This window comes from Paralichthys olivaceus, chromosome 19, assembly GCF_024713975.1.
Source record: "Paralichthys olivaceus isolate ysfri-2021 chromosome 19, ASM2471397v2, whole genome shotgun sequence".
In the NCBI taxonomy this organism is placed as follows: domain Eukaryota; kingdom Metazoa; phylum Chordata; class Actinopteri; order Pleuronectiformes; family Paralichthyidae; genus Paralichthys; species Paralichthys olivaceus.
The window spans coordinates 8385174-8402561 of record NC_091111.1 but is presented as its reverse complement, the minus strand read 5'-3'; the positions used below and the strand labels follow the sequence as shown (position 1 = coordinate 8402561).

The window sequence follows — 17388 nt, the reverse complement described above, 5'->3', positions numbered from 1 at the left end:
ATTGTTAAACTTTGGTGGAGCAGGGTGGGGGGGATGAGGGGAATCAATGCAGCTTCAGAGGAGCCACTGAGCTCAGGCCTCGGCTGAAACTGTCGATACTGAGCTGTGGTCCAAGCACTTAAAATGAAAATGCGTCTTCAGTGGCAGCAACAAAACAGATGAAGTTGTATCAGTGTCTTGGGAGCTCTCTAGGTGAGCCGAGCGCAGGTTCTGTGAAATAACAATCTCTGCACCAAAGACTTATTACACCAGACAGTGCAATAGAATAAAAACGAAGACTACTGCTCTGTTTGTCATTGAAGTGTGTCTTTCTGCAGTCACAGGAGTAATGAGATCTAGAAACCTGTTGAAGATCAGCTAAGTGGGAGATTATTTAAATGGAACAAGGTGTCTCCAGGGATCTCTTTTGATCTCAGCAAATTTGTGCGATATAAATAACTTCAAATGAATTATGCATGCGCTGTGGGAACGGTAAGTCCACAGATTCTCCCAAATGTATGACTGCCCTGATGAGCACTTACCTGCTCTTTCTGATTTACTATGTTCTACATTATTGTCAACTTGAAGTAACTGATATTATACTTTGTTTAATTTGTATTTGTTCATTACAACTTGGAAACCAAAGTGGATTTTTCCAGAATCCCTTAAATAATTCACTAAAAAGTCATATTTCTGTTAAAGAAGCCAAAAATCCAACATTCGTCTTTATTTAGAACAGTCCAATAAAACAGGCAATATGAAGAATATTCCATAAAGATTTACTTTTAAAAGGCTTTTTTCTTTATAGAGGATGCAAAAGAGACAATAATATATAATTAGTAGCAATTAAGGTCACTGTAATCGAACGTAACTCTTGCAGAGTTCATGGTCCCTGATATCTCCCCAGCCACCGTTTTTCACGTGTGGGGCCACCCCCCCGACCCCGTTGGCTGGCAGTCTCTTAGCGATCAGGAGGTTCTTTGGGAACAGCTGGTTCCCGCTGCTCTGTAGGATGTTTTCTATCTTGGTTTTCTGGCTGATGGGCATGCAGGAAGCCTTCTTGTGATGCATGCCGCAGTCGCCTGCGTGGAAAATCCGTGGCGCCTCGCTCACCATGACCTTCCAGTAAGAGGGCAGGCAGGACACGGTCAGGTGCTGCAAGGACCAGTCCCAGTTGTAGTCGTCGTAAGTGCAGAACGTGTCGGTGCAGTGGAGGAGCTTCTGGTATGTCTCTCTGCCCAGAGCCATCCCCATGTTGTGCTCAGTGGACTTCCAGGCCTTCACCTCCACCTTATTTGCTTTGCTGGAGTAGCCAATGTGGCTATAGCTTCCAAGTGAGAGGATGTCACAGTCTGTGCACTGCTCCCGTTTGAGAGCTGACATCAGCTTTAAAAGGTGGATAAAGTCCGGAGACAGGTAGTGGTCCTCTTCAATCAGCAAGACCAGACCCTTGTGGTCCTTAAGAGCCCGGACCCTGTCCCATACAAAGTGCAGCTTCCACCACCAGTGGTGCTTGGTCTGGGAGAACTTGGCCTCGCGGTAGTGGCCAAATGAGTCGGGGTACTCTGCGTTGATGCATCCCAGGTTTAAGGCGTCTTTTTTGGGAATGTCTCTGGGGCAGTCCCTGGGGTCATGTCCTGGGAACTCCTGTGGGTACAGCTGGATGCTGAAGGGGAAGAAAATCTGAAGGACTTGACAGAAGTCAACAGAAGCCACCACTTTATTTATCTCAGGGGACCAGTAGTCATGGCTGAATATCAGCAGTATGCTCTCCACACCTCTAACTTTCCGCAAACTGTCCACTAATAGCTTAAGGTAATCTGGTCGATTGTGGACCTGAACCAACACAACCAGATCGTCTTTCTGTCGCGAGGTTTTAAACTTCTCCTCATTTCTTATTGTCTGGTCAAAATTTAGCTGGAAGACGATGCCACGGTAGACTAAAGTGGTGTTATCCACCTCTGGCTTGGGTATCTTCTCTTTATCCTTTGCTTTTTCTGGATGTGTGTCATTTACTTGTACAATAGGAGGTGGAACAGGTGCCCTGCTGACTGCAGGCGTGACTTGCACCTGGATATGATTGTTGATGCTGATACTGCTGCTGCTAATGCTGCTGCCTTTCTTCGCCGTCTCCACCTCCTTGGGGATTGATCCACCGTCGTTCTTTTTCTGCCTTCCGCTGCTCCAGAAAGCTAGGCCACAGATGACAACCACCAGAGTCAGTATCACCACCTTCCTCTTGTAGATTCGGAATCTCATGATAGGGGGTCAGCCTCTTGCGAAGCGAGAGAACTTGATTGCGGAGGGTTGCAGTGGTGGTGGTTTTGTGCTTTGCACGGGGAGCAGGCTTGATTAAAAAGAAACTGTGATGAGGCTAATTATTGGCAAAATGAACAGTTGCTGTAAACATGGATCCTGCTGGAATGTCATTGGTGGTGAATGAATCTTCCGTAAGGCATGACCGGTGCTGGGAGGCAGCAGGGTTGCAGTGTGCATGAACCACCTGGATGAAAAATAAGACAGGAAAAACTTAGGGCTGAGGAATGGTTGGTCATTGTCATAATTTTATAAATACACATCATATCATAACATGGAAAATTTACTCCAAGTAAATAAAATCATTTTTTTTAAACTATTATCAAAGTAATGAAACTGGTCAAAAACAAACTAACCCACTAACAGATAGCTTTTTTTTCTACAATTGGAATGGATTCAATCAGCATTCCCTCCCGGGTCAAATGACTCAGAAGTAGACACGGGTTTTTATTGTCTCCGGTTGAAGGAGATGGAAATGTGACATCCGGATGAATATACTTCTTTGGTATGACAGCGAGGTGAAAGAGCGTCTTTCTTGGTTTTTTTCTCCATCACGAATGAACCAGAGGAAAAGAAAAGAGAGGCAAATTCCTTTTCTAGCAATAGGAAAATTACAATTATTTTGTATTGATTGATAAATAATTTTACTTCCAACACCCCACACTATGTCAACAACTAATCCAATACCATGACACCTAAAACCTAAACTTAATTCAGAGAAGAAAACCATGAGATGTAGTATAAATCTCTGAAAAAAAGCAAAAGATTGGCCCTTAAGTTATGATTATTTCATCAAACTGCCGCTTGCTGAAGTTTTCATTTAATGCATGTAAATAGTATCATTTGATGTACGACATTGTGCAACAATAAATGTAGGTTTTACAGTCTTCTTTGAGTGATACAATTGGAAAACAGATGTACCATGAGAACATGTTCACATTATATAAGGTTTATATGATTTCATTAAGAGATCGATAACCTATAATGGTCCATTCTTACTTGAATTGCATAAGCAAAAATAGTTCAAACTTCATTATGTATGAGAATCCAATAGTCTCCATGAAAACCCCCACCATTAATGATTCAACACATGAATCCTGCTGAACTTTCACTCACTGCTATGGCCCCTGTCACAATACTCTCTGTTGAGCCTTATCGTCAATGCTTATTTCGTTGTGCATAAATCTCTGTTGTTAACTGCTTTGTAAATATTGATTCGTCCTTTCTGCTCAGATCAGCTGAACAAGCCTCCATATCTCATTTGTTATTAAGTTAGTGGTCTCCTCACTGACCCTGTTCATCTCCTCTCTGCCAGCACTCTCCTCAGCTGACTGCTCTTACTGTGGATCCAACACTGCCTGGTACAGGCATTACACACCAAGAGAGCCTGTGAAATCATGAGTAGATACTGAGCTGGGCAATAAAATATCAATAATAACCGCAGGATTAAGAGCATTGTAATGAAAGTTAAATATCTATCTGTATATTGCTTATGCATTGTGTAAGCACAGTGAGGAGGTATAACACAAAACAGATCGACCTCAGATTTGTTTGATGTTTTTCTGTTCATCAGGTTTGTAATTTTCTGCTCATTAGAAAGAGTTAAAAACCACAACCTAAGCTAGGGCTGGGTGGTCTGGCTAATAATTACATCAGGATAAAACATTTCATATCAATCAATATCGATAATTATACAATAACTATCACATTATCATTTCTTTGAATGTTAAAAACTGATATTTGCTCCAGAGTGAAGGTTGTGGTTTTACACTCTATGAGCAAAGAACGATAAACACTTGATAAACAGCAAAACATTTTGCAAATCTGAGTTATATTAGTGATGTATCATACGTATGCATAAGGATTATATCGATATACCCTGAACCTTTCTTACATTGCCATCAATGAAAACTATTGTTGATAATTATCAATATATTTTTCATTGCCCAGCCCCAATACTTGTCCCTAAAGTATCAAAAAGTAGAGTAGGAGCCAGAGCTATATATATTAGTTTACATTCCATTTATATTTTTCTATACTTTTTATTTTTATCAGTATCCTTACACTTAAGTTCCTTATTATTACTTACTGAGGCCTATTTTGGACTCTTGCTGCTGTAATATGACTAATTTCCCCAGAGTGGGACTAATAAAGCATCATCTTACCTTATCGTGATAATTATCGATATTGTCTGACACCTTGATATCATTTTTGACCATATGGTTCAGCCCTAATAAAAACCTTCCTGACAGCTGTTATTTAACTCAAAGCAAATATAATATCACGAATTAACATGTACTTTAACATAGTAATACTTGATTTAGACTTTACATATACTGGAATATTGGAGATTAGATTCCAGAGCTACCTGATCAAACCGTGTCAGATGTTTCTTCTGTATGTTTACAGCTCGCTGCATCAGTGGAATCGTGTACCCTGCAGCTGAGGTGTCTGCTGCTGTCTCCACTGTTTTTATTTAAACATAAACCTCGTGGTTTTGTTCCTCTCTGTCTGCATCGGTCGTGTTCTCCCTGCTGGGTTGCATCTGTCATGTTTGACTTGAAGCCCGCAGCGGTGAGTTTTACTGTCCACGATTGGCCGCTGTCAGTACGGACACACCACAGACACAGCCTCCGTCCATTTTAACGTGACAACCCGTTACCGTCATCAAGTCACCGACACGAAGCTGAAAAACACGAGCTGCCGTGTCCGTCCCGCTCTTTAAAAAAACCCCACGACGAGCATCCACGGACGTGCTAGCTGTAATTTAGCTTCCGCTAGCAACTTGCCAGGCAGCCTCCGTCCACCGCGCAGCGAGCCTCGTCAACAACTCCCCCCCACAACCAGACCACAGCTGCGGGCATGAAAACGCCATATTTACCTAAAACTGGAGAAGCCGCGAGGTCTTTGCACCGAGAAACATCAACGCTGGACTCCCGCTCTCCTCCATTCCGTCCGGCGGGCTGCACGGGGAACGCGACTCGAAGCTAGCCGCTGTTCAAACCCCAAATACGGACCCACTGCCTGCTCCTGCCGCTGTCCCACAATGCACCGGTCCAGAGGGGGGCACCCGAGAGACCCAAATATTATTTATATTTTTCTCCATCATGTCATGTGATCACTGTCTGCTCACAGCACGACCCACACCAAGGTTTAATATATATATATATAAATAAGAAAACCATGAATCATGCCTCACTCATACATAGGAAGCTGGATTAAGTGTAAAATAATTATTTATTAATGATTTATGGAGAAGGGGTGAGGTTATTATTATTATTTCTTGATTATTGAGCCTCTGATTTTTTTGCTTCATGAGTTTATAAATGATGTTTGTTTCACTTTCACTTGTTTGTATAAGTTCTTTTTTGTGTTCGAAATATATTTTTATAATATAATAATAATAATAATAATGATATATAATAATGTACTCAGAATTTTGCTCAAGCTCCCAAGCCCTAATACTCACAACAATGTCCTACATATCCCACTTTTAATAATAACATCGATGATAATAATAATCAACTATTTTGATACAGTACTTTTCAAAACAAGATCAATTCTGGCAGGACAAATACAATTAGTCAATAGTACAAAATTAAAATCAAATAAGACCCCCCCCAACAATTACTTATATGATCTATAGTCAATTGGAATATAGGAATCAATCAAACGCTTACCAAACACAGATGCGTTTTGAGAAGTGACTTAAAAGATATCCCTAAATCTGCAAGTCTCAAATCCTCATCACACAACGTGCACAGTGCACGTCACATCTTTGGGGCTAGACATGCCTCCACCTTTCATGCATTGTTGGGGAATTTTATGTACAAATGTATGTGTTGATGACTCAGAAGTCTGGTCATAAGGGCCTTAAAGACGATGGCATGTGATACAAAGTACTCATCTTGTTTTTGTAACTATACTGGAACAGGTGTTTGTTTGTGTTTTGATCCCTGTGGATATGTGGTAAAGTGTGATGATTGTACCTCTATATGTATGTAGTCCTATATTTCTTTTTGTATTTTAGTATATATTATCAAGCCTGGGCATTCACTACGATCTGAATCGCTTTCTTTAAATATTTTATTGCAAAGCTTTGATGAATGTTTGACAGTTAATGTGTTTTATTTTGTGTACTGTTCTGTTCTTTAGTAGTAGTAGTAGGAGTATGTTATTATATGTTATGCATTTGTATCTTTTCTACAGATATGGACCTATGACCTAAGCTAAACTAACTTGTGATTTTTCAGAGCAGCTGGTCAGCATACCAACATCTGTTCCCCTAAACTGGAAACCAGAGCAACAATACTTTAAATGTTGGAATATTTCATGTATTATTAACATTTAACACAGCTGTGAATGAGAAATGATTTCCTATTTAAATCTCCAGGGGTGCTGTCACAGTGACCTGGGGGTTGCTCCATTATTCACTGTCTATGGAACTGCTCCAGCTGTTGCCTTATTCTTTCCCAGCAGTGCTACTTCTCATACTCAGAATCTAAAAAATACAAAGTAATGAATCCATCTTCTGTCGTGACACATTACTAAGAATGTTGCCTGAAGGAGTTTAGATATTTGGTCAAATCACACACTGCAGTTCGTATCCTATCTATCCTCTGCCTTTTGACTGCATACTATGTTTACTTATATGTTGAGTACTTAATATGTTGTGTACTTATACTGTATGTTGTGCTACTTATATGTTGAGTGTTTTACTTATACGTTCGGTACTTCTATGTCTAGTTATATGTTTACACTAGGGATGAGGGAGAAACAGAATTTGAATCCTGTCTATGTCCTGTACATATTGCAGAAGTGACAATAAAGTTGACTTTGACTATGAGATAAAAAACAAATCAGATGTATTTTTGTTTGTCTACTTGGTGTTTCTTTGTTGTTGTATTTTATTTAAAAGGGACAGTGTAGATTAATTAATGGTTCATATAAATGTACCAGAATAAGTCTCAGACTAATTCTCATCTGCTGTCCCTGACAGGTTGATTAAGCTCATTTGGTTAAAAAGAGAACAGACAAATCCAATAAAATCGAAGTATTCAATATTTAGGCTAAAAATATGATGTAAATGTTACCATTCTGAGTCGAATTTGAATGTCGGGGATTCTGGACACTTGCATGACACCACAGGAGCATTATGGAGGTATTTCACATTCGAAGAAGTGGTCACCATTTACTTCAATTGTATTGGATTTGGCTGTAACACTGTTTACCCCTGAAACTCCATAAGTGTTTTGTGGACTCAAACACTTCACCCACCCCTCCATCGTCATAGTGGTGAGGAGACAATGAGTGGATTTTCAGTTTTGGGTGAACAATCCCTTTAACTTGTGTTTTAAAAGTGTTGATCTTTAATTATATAATAATGTTTGTGTTCACGACTTCTAAACTTCTCCCTGCCACAACAACATCAAGTTCTGGATCTTTGGGGAAAAACAAATACACAGTCATACAAAAGTTCTCTTGTTATTTATTCAGCTCACCCCGGATATGAGAGGAGCAGCTGGGGTTTGATTCCTGGATGAACTGAAAGCCTCCTCTCATCACTGACAGTCTTTAGAGCAGCATGCAGCGCCCCCTGCAGGCTGTCACCGTTCTCTCCACCAGGGAGCAGCATACTCAGACTCCACCGCCGGAAACACCGCATGTGGACGCTTCATCTGCGCATGCGCGGCTTCTTTTCTTCCTTTCCGACACCCGAGCGAAAGAGACAAGATGGGCCACCAGCAGCTCTACTGGAGTCACCCCAGAAAGTTCGGTCAGGGATCCCGCTCCTGGTCAGTTCTGAGCGTTAACATGTCGAGCATCCACATGTGAACCGAGAGGATTCGGATTGAATGTGTTTGTTTCCTCAGATACTTGATAATTCATCCGCGGACTCTCACCGCATGGAAGCGGATACAGCGCCAATATGGCGGCGTAGGATGCCTTAGCGTTGAGTTAGCTTAGCAGTGCAACAGTGGTGTGGAGGCAACCGCGCGCTGTTGAAGCGAAACTTCCCCAATTGTTCTCTTGTTTGTGTTAAACCGTCCACACGTCTTTACGCAGATATTCGGTGTAAATCCCGCCTCTTAACACTGCGTTGCTAACTTCTTTAGCTTCAAATTATGTGTTGAGCGAAGCTAAGCTAGCGTTAGCCGCGATGGTCGGACAGGGGTGATACCCGGTGTCGAGCTGTTGTGCACATCCACGTGTGTAGCTGCTGTGAATGAACGGAAGCTGCATTTATACTTAACATTTAATGTGAATCAATCATTGAACTGCTGTTTCCTTCTCTTTCAGCCGGGTTTGCTCGAACAGACACGGTCTGATCCGTAAATACGGACTGAACATGTGCCGCCAGTGCTTCAGGCAGTACGCGAAAGACATCGGCTTTGTCAAGGTAACAACTACTGACTATCTGAAAACGTGAACTGTGTCAATATCTCACTTTACAACATGTCGCATTCATTTGTATTGGTAGAGGATGCCGTCAGGGTGTTAGGAAGTCGTAAAGACTCATTGTAAACAATGACAACTTGAGTTCCAGCTTAGTGTTGATTGGTTTAAGCTTAGATTATAAGCAACTTGATGTAAAGCTTAATGAATTTAGTGTACGAAATCTGCCTGTGAGAATATTGTGCACATTTGCAACAACCCAGCATCCTAGTTAAGAGTTAAGTTGATATTAGTCAAAAGTAGATTGATCTTTTGAATTTGTTGGAATAATTGTCGTCTTTGTCATTAACATTGCATCTATTCTTCTGTTCATGCAGCTGGACTAGATCTCTTGTGCTGACGCGTCCTCAGATGGGTCACCTGATCTCTGGAGCACCGGCCAAGATGATGGGATAATTCAGCACTGCAAAATAAATGTGTTTTTTGTCCAAAGCTTAATTGTTTTGTGTTGTTTATTCATCACTCTCTGCACATTACACATGAATGGTGCTACTTGCTGGTATCATGCAGGAAACATGGGAACTGAGAAGAAAGTTGACTGTCACAATATTGAAGTAGTCACTTTTCGTAAATTACTGATATTCATACTTTTCCAAGACTTAAAATCTTCAAAGTATATTATGAACGTCCTGTGCTGTGTTCAACAAGTCAAGAAGTTATTGTACCTTTTGGGTAATATCAGTTTCGGCTTCACAGCTGTTCACGCTTAATTTTGAATGGATTATGCTTTGTACAAGGTTGGGAGCATATGAAACAAGTTCAGAGGAACCACAAGGCAAAACATGGATGCTACTTTGATAGACTGTTACCATTTAAATGGCAAATACTCAGCTTCTGAGATAATGTTGGTTATTAGATGCTGTAGTGTGTGGACAATACAAAGAAAAGATCAGTGTAATGACAGCACAGTGTTGGCCCTCTTACTATAGAGCTTTATTTAGAGCAGGGGATTGATTGCAGGCCTCTAACATCACATCTTAAAGGGCGTTTTGGTCTTCTAACTGGGACACTGGTCTCACCACTGTTGAGCTGCTGTATGTGGGCGTCCAAGTAACACACAATACAGAAGGGGTATTACACATAGAGAATAAAAAGTAAGAAATTGATAATTTATTCCAATACTTACAAGTCTATAATATATATGTTTGTATCACAATTTTGAGATCAAATCATGTTTCATACACAATTTTTAAAGACTCATTGTGAAAGAAATGAATTTGTGTTACTGAGTTATGAGCCTGTGCATCATAATAAACTGCACTGCACCAAAGAACTACTGATGAACTTTTATAAGATAAAAAGATTAATTTCCAAGTCAGCGTGGATCCACATGAAACAACACGGCCCCCTTTACATCCCAGAATTGGCGACACGCTGAGATATTGGTCTCATTCAAAATTAATGAAATCGGAGGTCCCCTGTAGTGTGGCTAATTGCATAGTGCCAGTGACTTTGGTTACCAAACTTTAAATAATGAATCAGCTCAGCAGCAGCAGTGTGGCAGGTGGGATGCTGCAGATGATCCATATATAGACTGTTGAGGATTTACTGAAGTCATTTTTATTTTTCCTCTGGCGTAAACACAGAAGGTTGAAGCACTAGATGGCAGCATGACTTCACATTCATGATTCAGGGCTGGTGACAATGGAAAGTGTTGCACAATAGCACTTAGGAATGGCATTTCTGAAATCATCATATGCAGATACCCATTCCCCTTTATCCACCGTCATGTTAAGGTTTAGAAGTTTAATTTAAGGGCTTGATGGCCACATGGTGAACAGTTGATGAAGATTACCTCTGAAAATGAAAATATTTGATTCATGTCATGTACATATGCTGTTCCTTGGATTTTCCTTCAGAAACTCTTATGAAACATTCATTTTGATTCATACGTTTGGTGTTTTCTCCTATTTAATTCAAGGCTGCACGAAGAAACAATAAGTACAGCAAAATGAAGGTTTTTATAAAAACATATCCGTACAATCTCAGCACTGTACATGTATGAAAACAACATCATGTATGAACAGGAATGGAAGCATGCAGGATTGCAGTGGCAGTATCTTTTATAACGATGCACAGAAGATGTCATTTGTGTTCAAAAAATAGCAAGTGCAGTGGCAGTGAAATATATGATGAGGCAAAAAGAAACAGATACATATGACATGCAGAGGTGAACATACTTTACATTTTAGATCCAGCAAGTTATTCATAATGTGAGGAGTCAAATTTCATTATCCCATAAAACGCTATAGAGATGGAAGCGCCGGCTGGATGCTTTGCTGGATGCAGGATGTCTGTGTACATCAAATATGTATGCATTGTGTTGTATAATCATGAACTCATATGCATAAAAAGGAGTTTGTGTGAACACAGGCTGGCTGAGGCTGCAGCTGTTTGGACAGAGGGAATTGAACACACGAGTGTTGCATCAGTCCGCTCTGCAGGCGGGTGGAAGGTGTTGTCTTTGATGGTCGCCTCAGTCTCAGTCCCAGCTGTATTTTAATGCTCTTGTTATTCTGCCTCCTTAGAGCGACACCATCAAGACAGCTGACTGATAGGACATGATGAGACGTCTGTTTCATCCAAACTCAGCCATTTTAGGAACATTCTCTGTCGTTCAGTGCCTCTCTGAGGCCACTTTACAATTTACTGGATGTTGTAACGCTGTTGTATATAACAATAACAAAGCCACATATCAAATTCCCTGAAAAATAAATCATGGGTGATCTTTGATGAACCCAAAGGGACATTTAACACAATGAATTTCTTTTAAACCATTTGCAGAAAAAGCTAGTGTGTATATTGCAGGCAAGAAATATATAAAACCATTTTCAAAGTCAGAATTACATTTGCTTCTTCAGTTGGCTGGAATTAACTTATGCCCCTTTTGTAAAAAATCAAGGGATCAACACAATCAAGGAAACAGATAAATCAAATTTAAAGTTTGAATGTGAAATTGCCTCTGACTTTCTTTCTTCTCAGTAGTTTTGATAAAATCTTTCAATATCATCTTGGGGAATGACATTTTATCACAGTTGTTCCTTCCTGAAATGTTTAAAGATTGATTAAAAGCTACAGTTCCACCTCTGAGATGCAATCAAATAATGGCAACACACATTCGCTCTTACAGGCAAATAATGTTTCTTTCCACATTTTTGCCATTTGGGGGGCAGGAGTACTCCTCAATGGATACACACTACTGACATATTACCATCTGTTTGCAAACACATGCATATTTATATATCTACCTGACGTGGTAATATAACCATTTATTTAAAGTTATTTTTGTCATCACTTATTAAACAGCACTCAATAGAGCACAGCACTCTGACAAGTCCCAGTGGTCCCCTGATATTCCATCAAGCCACACCACATTACACCCACTTATAGATATCAGTCCCCTAAACCTGCCTGATTTCTAAGGAAATTAGTTATAATGTCAAAAACCAACCTGGATCTGCCGCCGATCCGGATCCAGAATTAAATGGGGACCTAGTTTCCTAGGACATGATTTCAGTTGATACCATTTGTTACATATGTAAAGCATCAACAAAATGTTTTCTGGCCACATGGGGGCAGAAGAACTCCTCAGCCGGCTTAACAGATACACATGATTGACATACACCATGTATTTATACATCAACCTGACATGTAGTTACACAAGCTTTAATAAGACTCACGTTTATCACCATGTTCCAAATATAAGATACAAATCACAGGCTTTAGCTTTTGTCACCATTGTCACTAACTTTATCTGTTTTACATTAAGTTTATCAGAGTTTGTTTGTTGAAAATAGCTTTTACCTAAAAAAGAAAAGGGCTTGAACGGTTTTTCAGTTATTTAGCACAGCCGCTCTGTAAGGTTGAGGGTCACAGAGGTAAATAAAACAAAACAACAACAAAAAGAATGGTGGAAATGGAGGCAGCAGAGGTAGAGGTCGCTTTAGTCCCAGACAGGGTTCAAGCACCAAAAGCTGGATCCCACAATTCCCATAGTGCAACTTGTTTGCAGCTTTTATATACTTCATACTCTTTCATATTCCTCCTTAAACCGTTGAATTTTCAGGCTCAAGCAGGGATGCACTAATGACATCATCAGTAAGTGTGAAGGCCATGAAACTAAAACAAGGAGCTAAAAGAGGCTAAAATGCTCAGCAAAGCTGCACGTTAAGGGGATGATTACCAGTGACCTTCCACTGCCACATGGTAAACTAATCTTTTGAGATGTTGTTAACACAAAAAACATTGCTTTGTAAATGTGCGAATACAGATAATACATGTAAATCAAGCAAAAAAAGCTCAAAAGCTTTATTAATGATGTCATCTCTGCCACAGTTTTTTGTTACTGTCAGCCAGTTTGGTGGTTGTTGGTGAGACAGGAGCGCTCCCATGTTTTCAGCACTGATTGAATAATATGCTGCAGGGGGGACGTACATGTGGGGACCATCAGTTGCTGTAGTTTGAACACGCTTCCTTATATAATCACATTATTGTGCACTCACTCTGTGGTTATAAGCACATCTCAGCACCGAAAACGAACCTGAATGAGATGCCACATTCCGAGCAAATCACAGGTGAGCGCCCATGTGAAGGCCTTGGGACCCAAAGTCTCAGCGCTGCTCAGACTGAGGGCTCACTTCCATCTACGAGATCATAGGGAAAATAAACGAGCTGCAAGTGTTGTGGTGCACAGTTGGCATGGAAACATCCCTGCAGACCTACCTGCTTTCACTTGTTGGACCAAAAGAGCCACTTCTTGCTACAAGGTCTCTTAAAAAGGTCTATGAACAAACACATGGCCCATTCATGCTCTCCTTCAGTTTTGATTGAGTGAGGTTGGCATCGACTGAGTCATAGCGACAAGAAAAACAGTCTAATAAACTAAATCTGCAGCTAAAGGAAGAACAAATATAGTAAGAGAATAATTTAAAAAATGAGCATCAGTAAATAAGGGAGCAATTGATTCTCATTGTGAAATTATGGAGTGACTAAAAGGCTGTAGTGTAAGCAGCTCTAAGTACTGATAATTACCTTATGTTTTCTTCATGATACCCTCATTTGCTTTGGGTTGTAGTGAGTAAAATGGTCAAGAAAATCCTGAGTAATCCTTTTATTCTTTTTTAGCCACAAACATCAGCAGACTGCAGGGTCTCAGGTGCACTCCCACTTGAGAAGTGAGCCGTGCACAGCACAGAGGCTTCATTACGGCCCAGTATAGAGCACCTGGCTGACTCAGTTGTTCCAGTCAAGTAGCGGCTAACTCTCAAACCGCCATGGAATAAGTCTCCTCCTGCTGCAAGGCCTCAATTTAGGTTTTGATGACTTTAGCAAACATTAATTTCTCTGAAGATTTCAAGGGGAGAATAAGGAAACAGAGGATCGCTTCAGCTGCTGCGCACAGTCCAGACTTTATTCCCCCCCAGTCCACTGTGTGGTCCATATTGCACCGCAGAGGAACATGCAGTCCATCTATCTCCAGGCTAATGACACGTAAAATGATGAAGCTTCAGTATTGTCAGCTGCTTGTGAAAGACTCGCCAAAGTAAAAGCATATGACTGTTTCATGGCTGATGTGTCGCAGCAGGGACGAGCACACGTGTGATTAATAACACTCATGGTGGCTGTTCTCCGCTATAGGTGAGCTGGTTCCAGGGTCCTGCTGCAGTTTGGCTCACCGAAGCTTACTGGGACATTTACATGGAACGGAACCACTATCAGTGTTGTTAGTTACACTTGCTCTTCACCTGCTCCGACTGGTTATAATGGCTGCTGGGAAAAAGGATCTACTAGGATGGATTTTCTAGTCCAGAAGAGGTTGAGGGGGGGCGATGAAGTCAGAGCCAAGATGCCAAAATAAATGTGCTCTGCTGCTGTAAAATTTATTTCAACCAAGAATTGTCTGGTCACACCGTGCACTAAACTTCCTATGCCTAAACCATGACCAACCAGACTACCTGTGATGATATGACAAGAAGACATCAGGCAGTAACACCACTAACAAAAGAAAAAGAGAGTCAGTGATGTAAAACCAATAAAATGTAATTTAATGGAAACATTGTCAAAATCTGGCCAATGCTAAAACTGCTAAATTGTTCTGTCTGAATTTGCCTGTAAAAGGAATGAGATGAAAGTTGAAACCAGCCTTGTATAGCGTGTCAGACTTGGAACTGCAGCTTTTAATGAATGTTTAAACATTTCAGGAAGGTACAACTGTGGTAACATGAAGTTCCTGGAGATGACATTCAAAGATTTTACCAAAAATATAGATAATGAGAAAGGAACTCATGGATTATAACTAAAAGTGTCTAAAAGTTAAAGCTGTGATATAAGTTGTAGAATAAATCAGATTTGAGCTCACTGGGTAGAAAGCGGACCGTATTTCCTTCGCCTGTATGTTGATCACACCCTCGGAGTCAACAGACCTGAGAGCAGTGTATCGAACCCCGAAGCTCAAACATCTGTACTGTATAAACATAGAAATGACATAATGAATATTAATAGCTGGGATTCATATCTGCCTGATGACTGAAGAATATATAACCTCACTGCAGAGTAAGGTGGATGATCTGCACTCATATACCTCCTCAGTAACTGTGTAATTCTCCCATGTGAAGTAAGGATAATACACTTTATCTTTAAAGCACCTTTTAAACAGAGTTACAAGGTGCTTTACAAGTGAAATATGAAACTGTTAACAAGGAAACAATAGAAATGATGTAAAAGCAGTTTGGAGATCAGAAATCAGAAATAAAACAATGTTACAGATGAGTAAAAGAGTAAAAAACGATATAAGATATAGATGGTGGAAATAGATGGTATGATCAGAACTAGGAGAAAGCACACCTGAAACATGTGTCTGCAAGGGGGGAATGTAATTGAATAGGATAAGGAGTGGGAGCGTCTGTGGAATCAGGTTGCGACCAGGCACATATTGCGTCAAAAGATTCAAAAAGCAAGTCCAGAATGGACCTTAATAGTCAGCAATAAAGTCTGAAACTCAATTCTAAAATCAACTGGAAGCGTATGAATAGAAGCTACAATGGGAGGGATATGCTCTCTTTTAGAAGGTTTGGTGAGGAGTTTGGCTGCTGCAGTTCGGATGAGCTGCAATTTATGTCGACTCTGTTGGCTCAAAAAGATGAAGAGAGATTAGCAATTATCCAAACGAGAGGATATGAAGGCCAGATTCATGATCTCCTAGTTTCATCTTGATAAAAACATTCTGATCTCTGGGGGTTTCCTGAGATGCGGAAACAACTGTGTCCAGTTCTGATCCAAAGATGAACATTTTTTACCGAATATGACAGATAGATAAAAGGACCCTGCATGCTTCCTGTACATTTCATGGATCACACCATGCATGCAACTGAATCGTCTGATAGTTCTCCTCACTGTAGCTGGAGGGATTTAACATCTCATCGTATATGGCACCACCCCTCATGAGTCAAATAGCGCAGTCGATAAATCACTGTCTGCTTTTGCCTACACCCCAGTGAGGAGACGCTGAGAAACCGAATCACGCCTGCAGGGGCAGCGTTGCACCGCAGCGGCAGAGAGAGCGAGGAGGCAGGAGCAGTGGAAGGTGATGAGACGGGAGGCTTCTCTGGGGAGGAGCTCTTCAGTCCCAGTGGGGAGAAAAATGTGAGATGCAGAGTGGTAAGAAGCAACCTTGATCAGGCTGTCAGCTCCAGGCAGATCTAATTGAATAGGCCACGCAGCGCCATTTGAAGTGAAAAAAGGGAGCCCAGCGTAGGGCAGGCACAGTAGGAGAGCTGCCTTTGCCAAACACACACACACAAAAAAGAAAGAAATCAAACACAAAGATGTTCAAACGGATAGCCCTGATCTTTGCTCTGTGTTCCACGTCTCCCACTGTCGCCAATGTGCCGTCGGTGGAAGAATGCGAGAGAGGAAGAGGAGGCCGCAAGTCTGTCGAGTCAAGTGGCTGAAGAAATAAATGAAAGGTGACGGAGAACGAGTGAAACGTCGGCATTTTGCAGATAAAACCCATATCAGTCTTCATTTCCAGTCTGTTTTGAAAGCATCTAATGATGAAAAAAGGAAGGCATTAGTCACAATTTTGAGTCAACGGAGGTTAAACAACCTCAAACTTGGCTCGGGTGACTCACGGGGAGGCACGAAAATGACAGTGGAGGTCAGCGTCTGACTGTTTTACCATATGTAGCTTAGCACAGCGCAGCGCTTAGGGGGGAAAATGGGGGAGAGGGAAGAAAATTATTACTCCTAAATGGAAAAGATCAAATAGTGGCATTTAACAATCTGCAGAGAAATGGTGTCACGGAGGGACCTCGTCTTGCAGCTCTCCCCGGGCTAGGAGGATGTGATGTTCTGTCAGCATTGTAATTTATTTCTTGCACAGGTCATAGCCGGGCAATCACACCGTATACTTTTACCTTGCCGTTCTGCTGTTTTGTCGTAATCCCCCATTATGGTCGCACACATATATGGCACATTTCCACCAGAGTGCAGGTGTGACTATGTGTGTACTAGACTTTATGCCTTCGAGAGACCACACGTCGTGTGGAAATATCCTGCCGTAACCACGTCTGCCAATCTCGTTTGTACACTGGTTTGGGTGTTAACCTTTTCAATTCACAATGCGTGGCCTGAATATGA

The 17388-nt window shown here is 41.0% G+C and overlaps 2 protein-coding genes across 2 annotated transcripts; one reads left to right on the top strand and one right to left on the bottom strand.

Annotated features, from left to right (window-relative positions):
* Positions 1 to 669: 669 nt before the first annotated feature.
* On the bottom strand, positions 670 to 5382 carry mgat2 (alpha-1,6-mannosyl-glycoprotein 2-beta-N-acetylglucosaminyltransferase). Its single transcript, XM_020091907.2, has 2 exons — positions 5177 to 5382; positions 670 to 2482 (listed from the first exon to the last, which is right to left on the bottom strand). Exon 2 carries the CDS (start codon positions 2236 to 2238, stop codon positions 832 to 834), a length of 1407 nt encoding a protein of 468 aa, XP_019947466.1. The 5' UTR covers positions 2239 to 2482; positions 5177 to 5382; the 3' UTR covers positions 670 to 831.
* A 2547-nt stretch (positions 5383 to 7929) lies between these two features.
* Positions 7930 to 9183, top strand: rps29 (ribosomal protein S29). The gene is made up of 3 exons (XM_020091909.2): positions 7930 to 8090; positions 8596 to 8695; positions 9069 to 9183. Exons 1-3 carry the CDS (start codon positions 8029 to 8031, stop codon positions 9075 to 9077), a joined length of 171 nt encoding a protein of 56 aa, XP_019947468.1. The 5' UTR covers positions 7930 to 8028; the 3' UTR covers positions 9078 to 9183.
* Positions 9184 to 17388: the final 8205 nt, after the last annotated feature.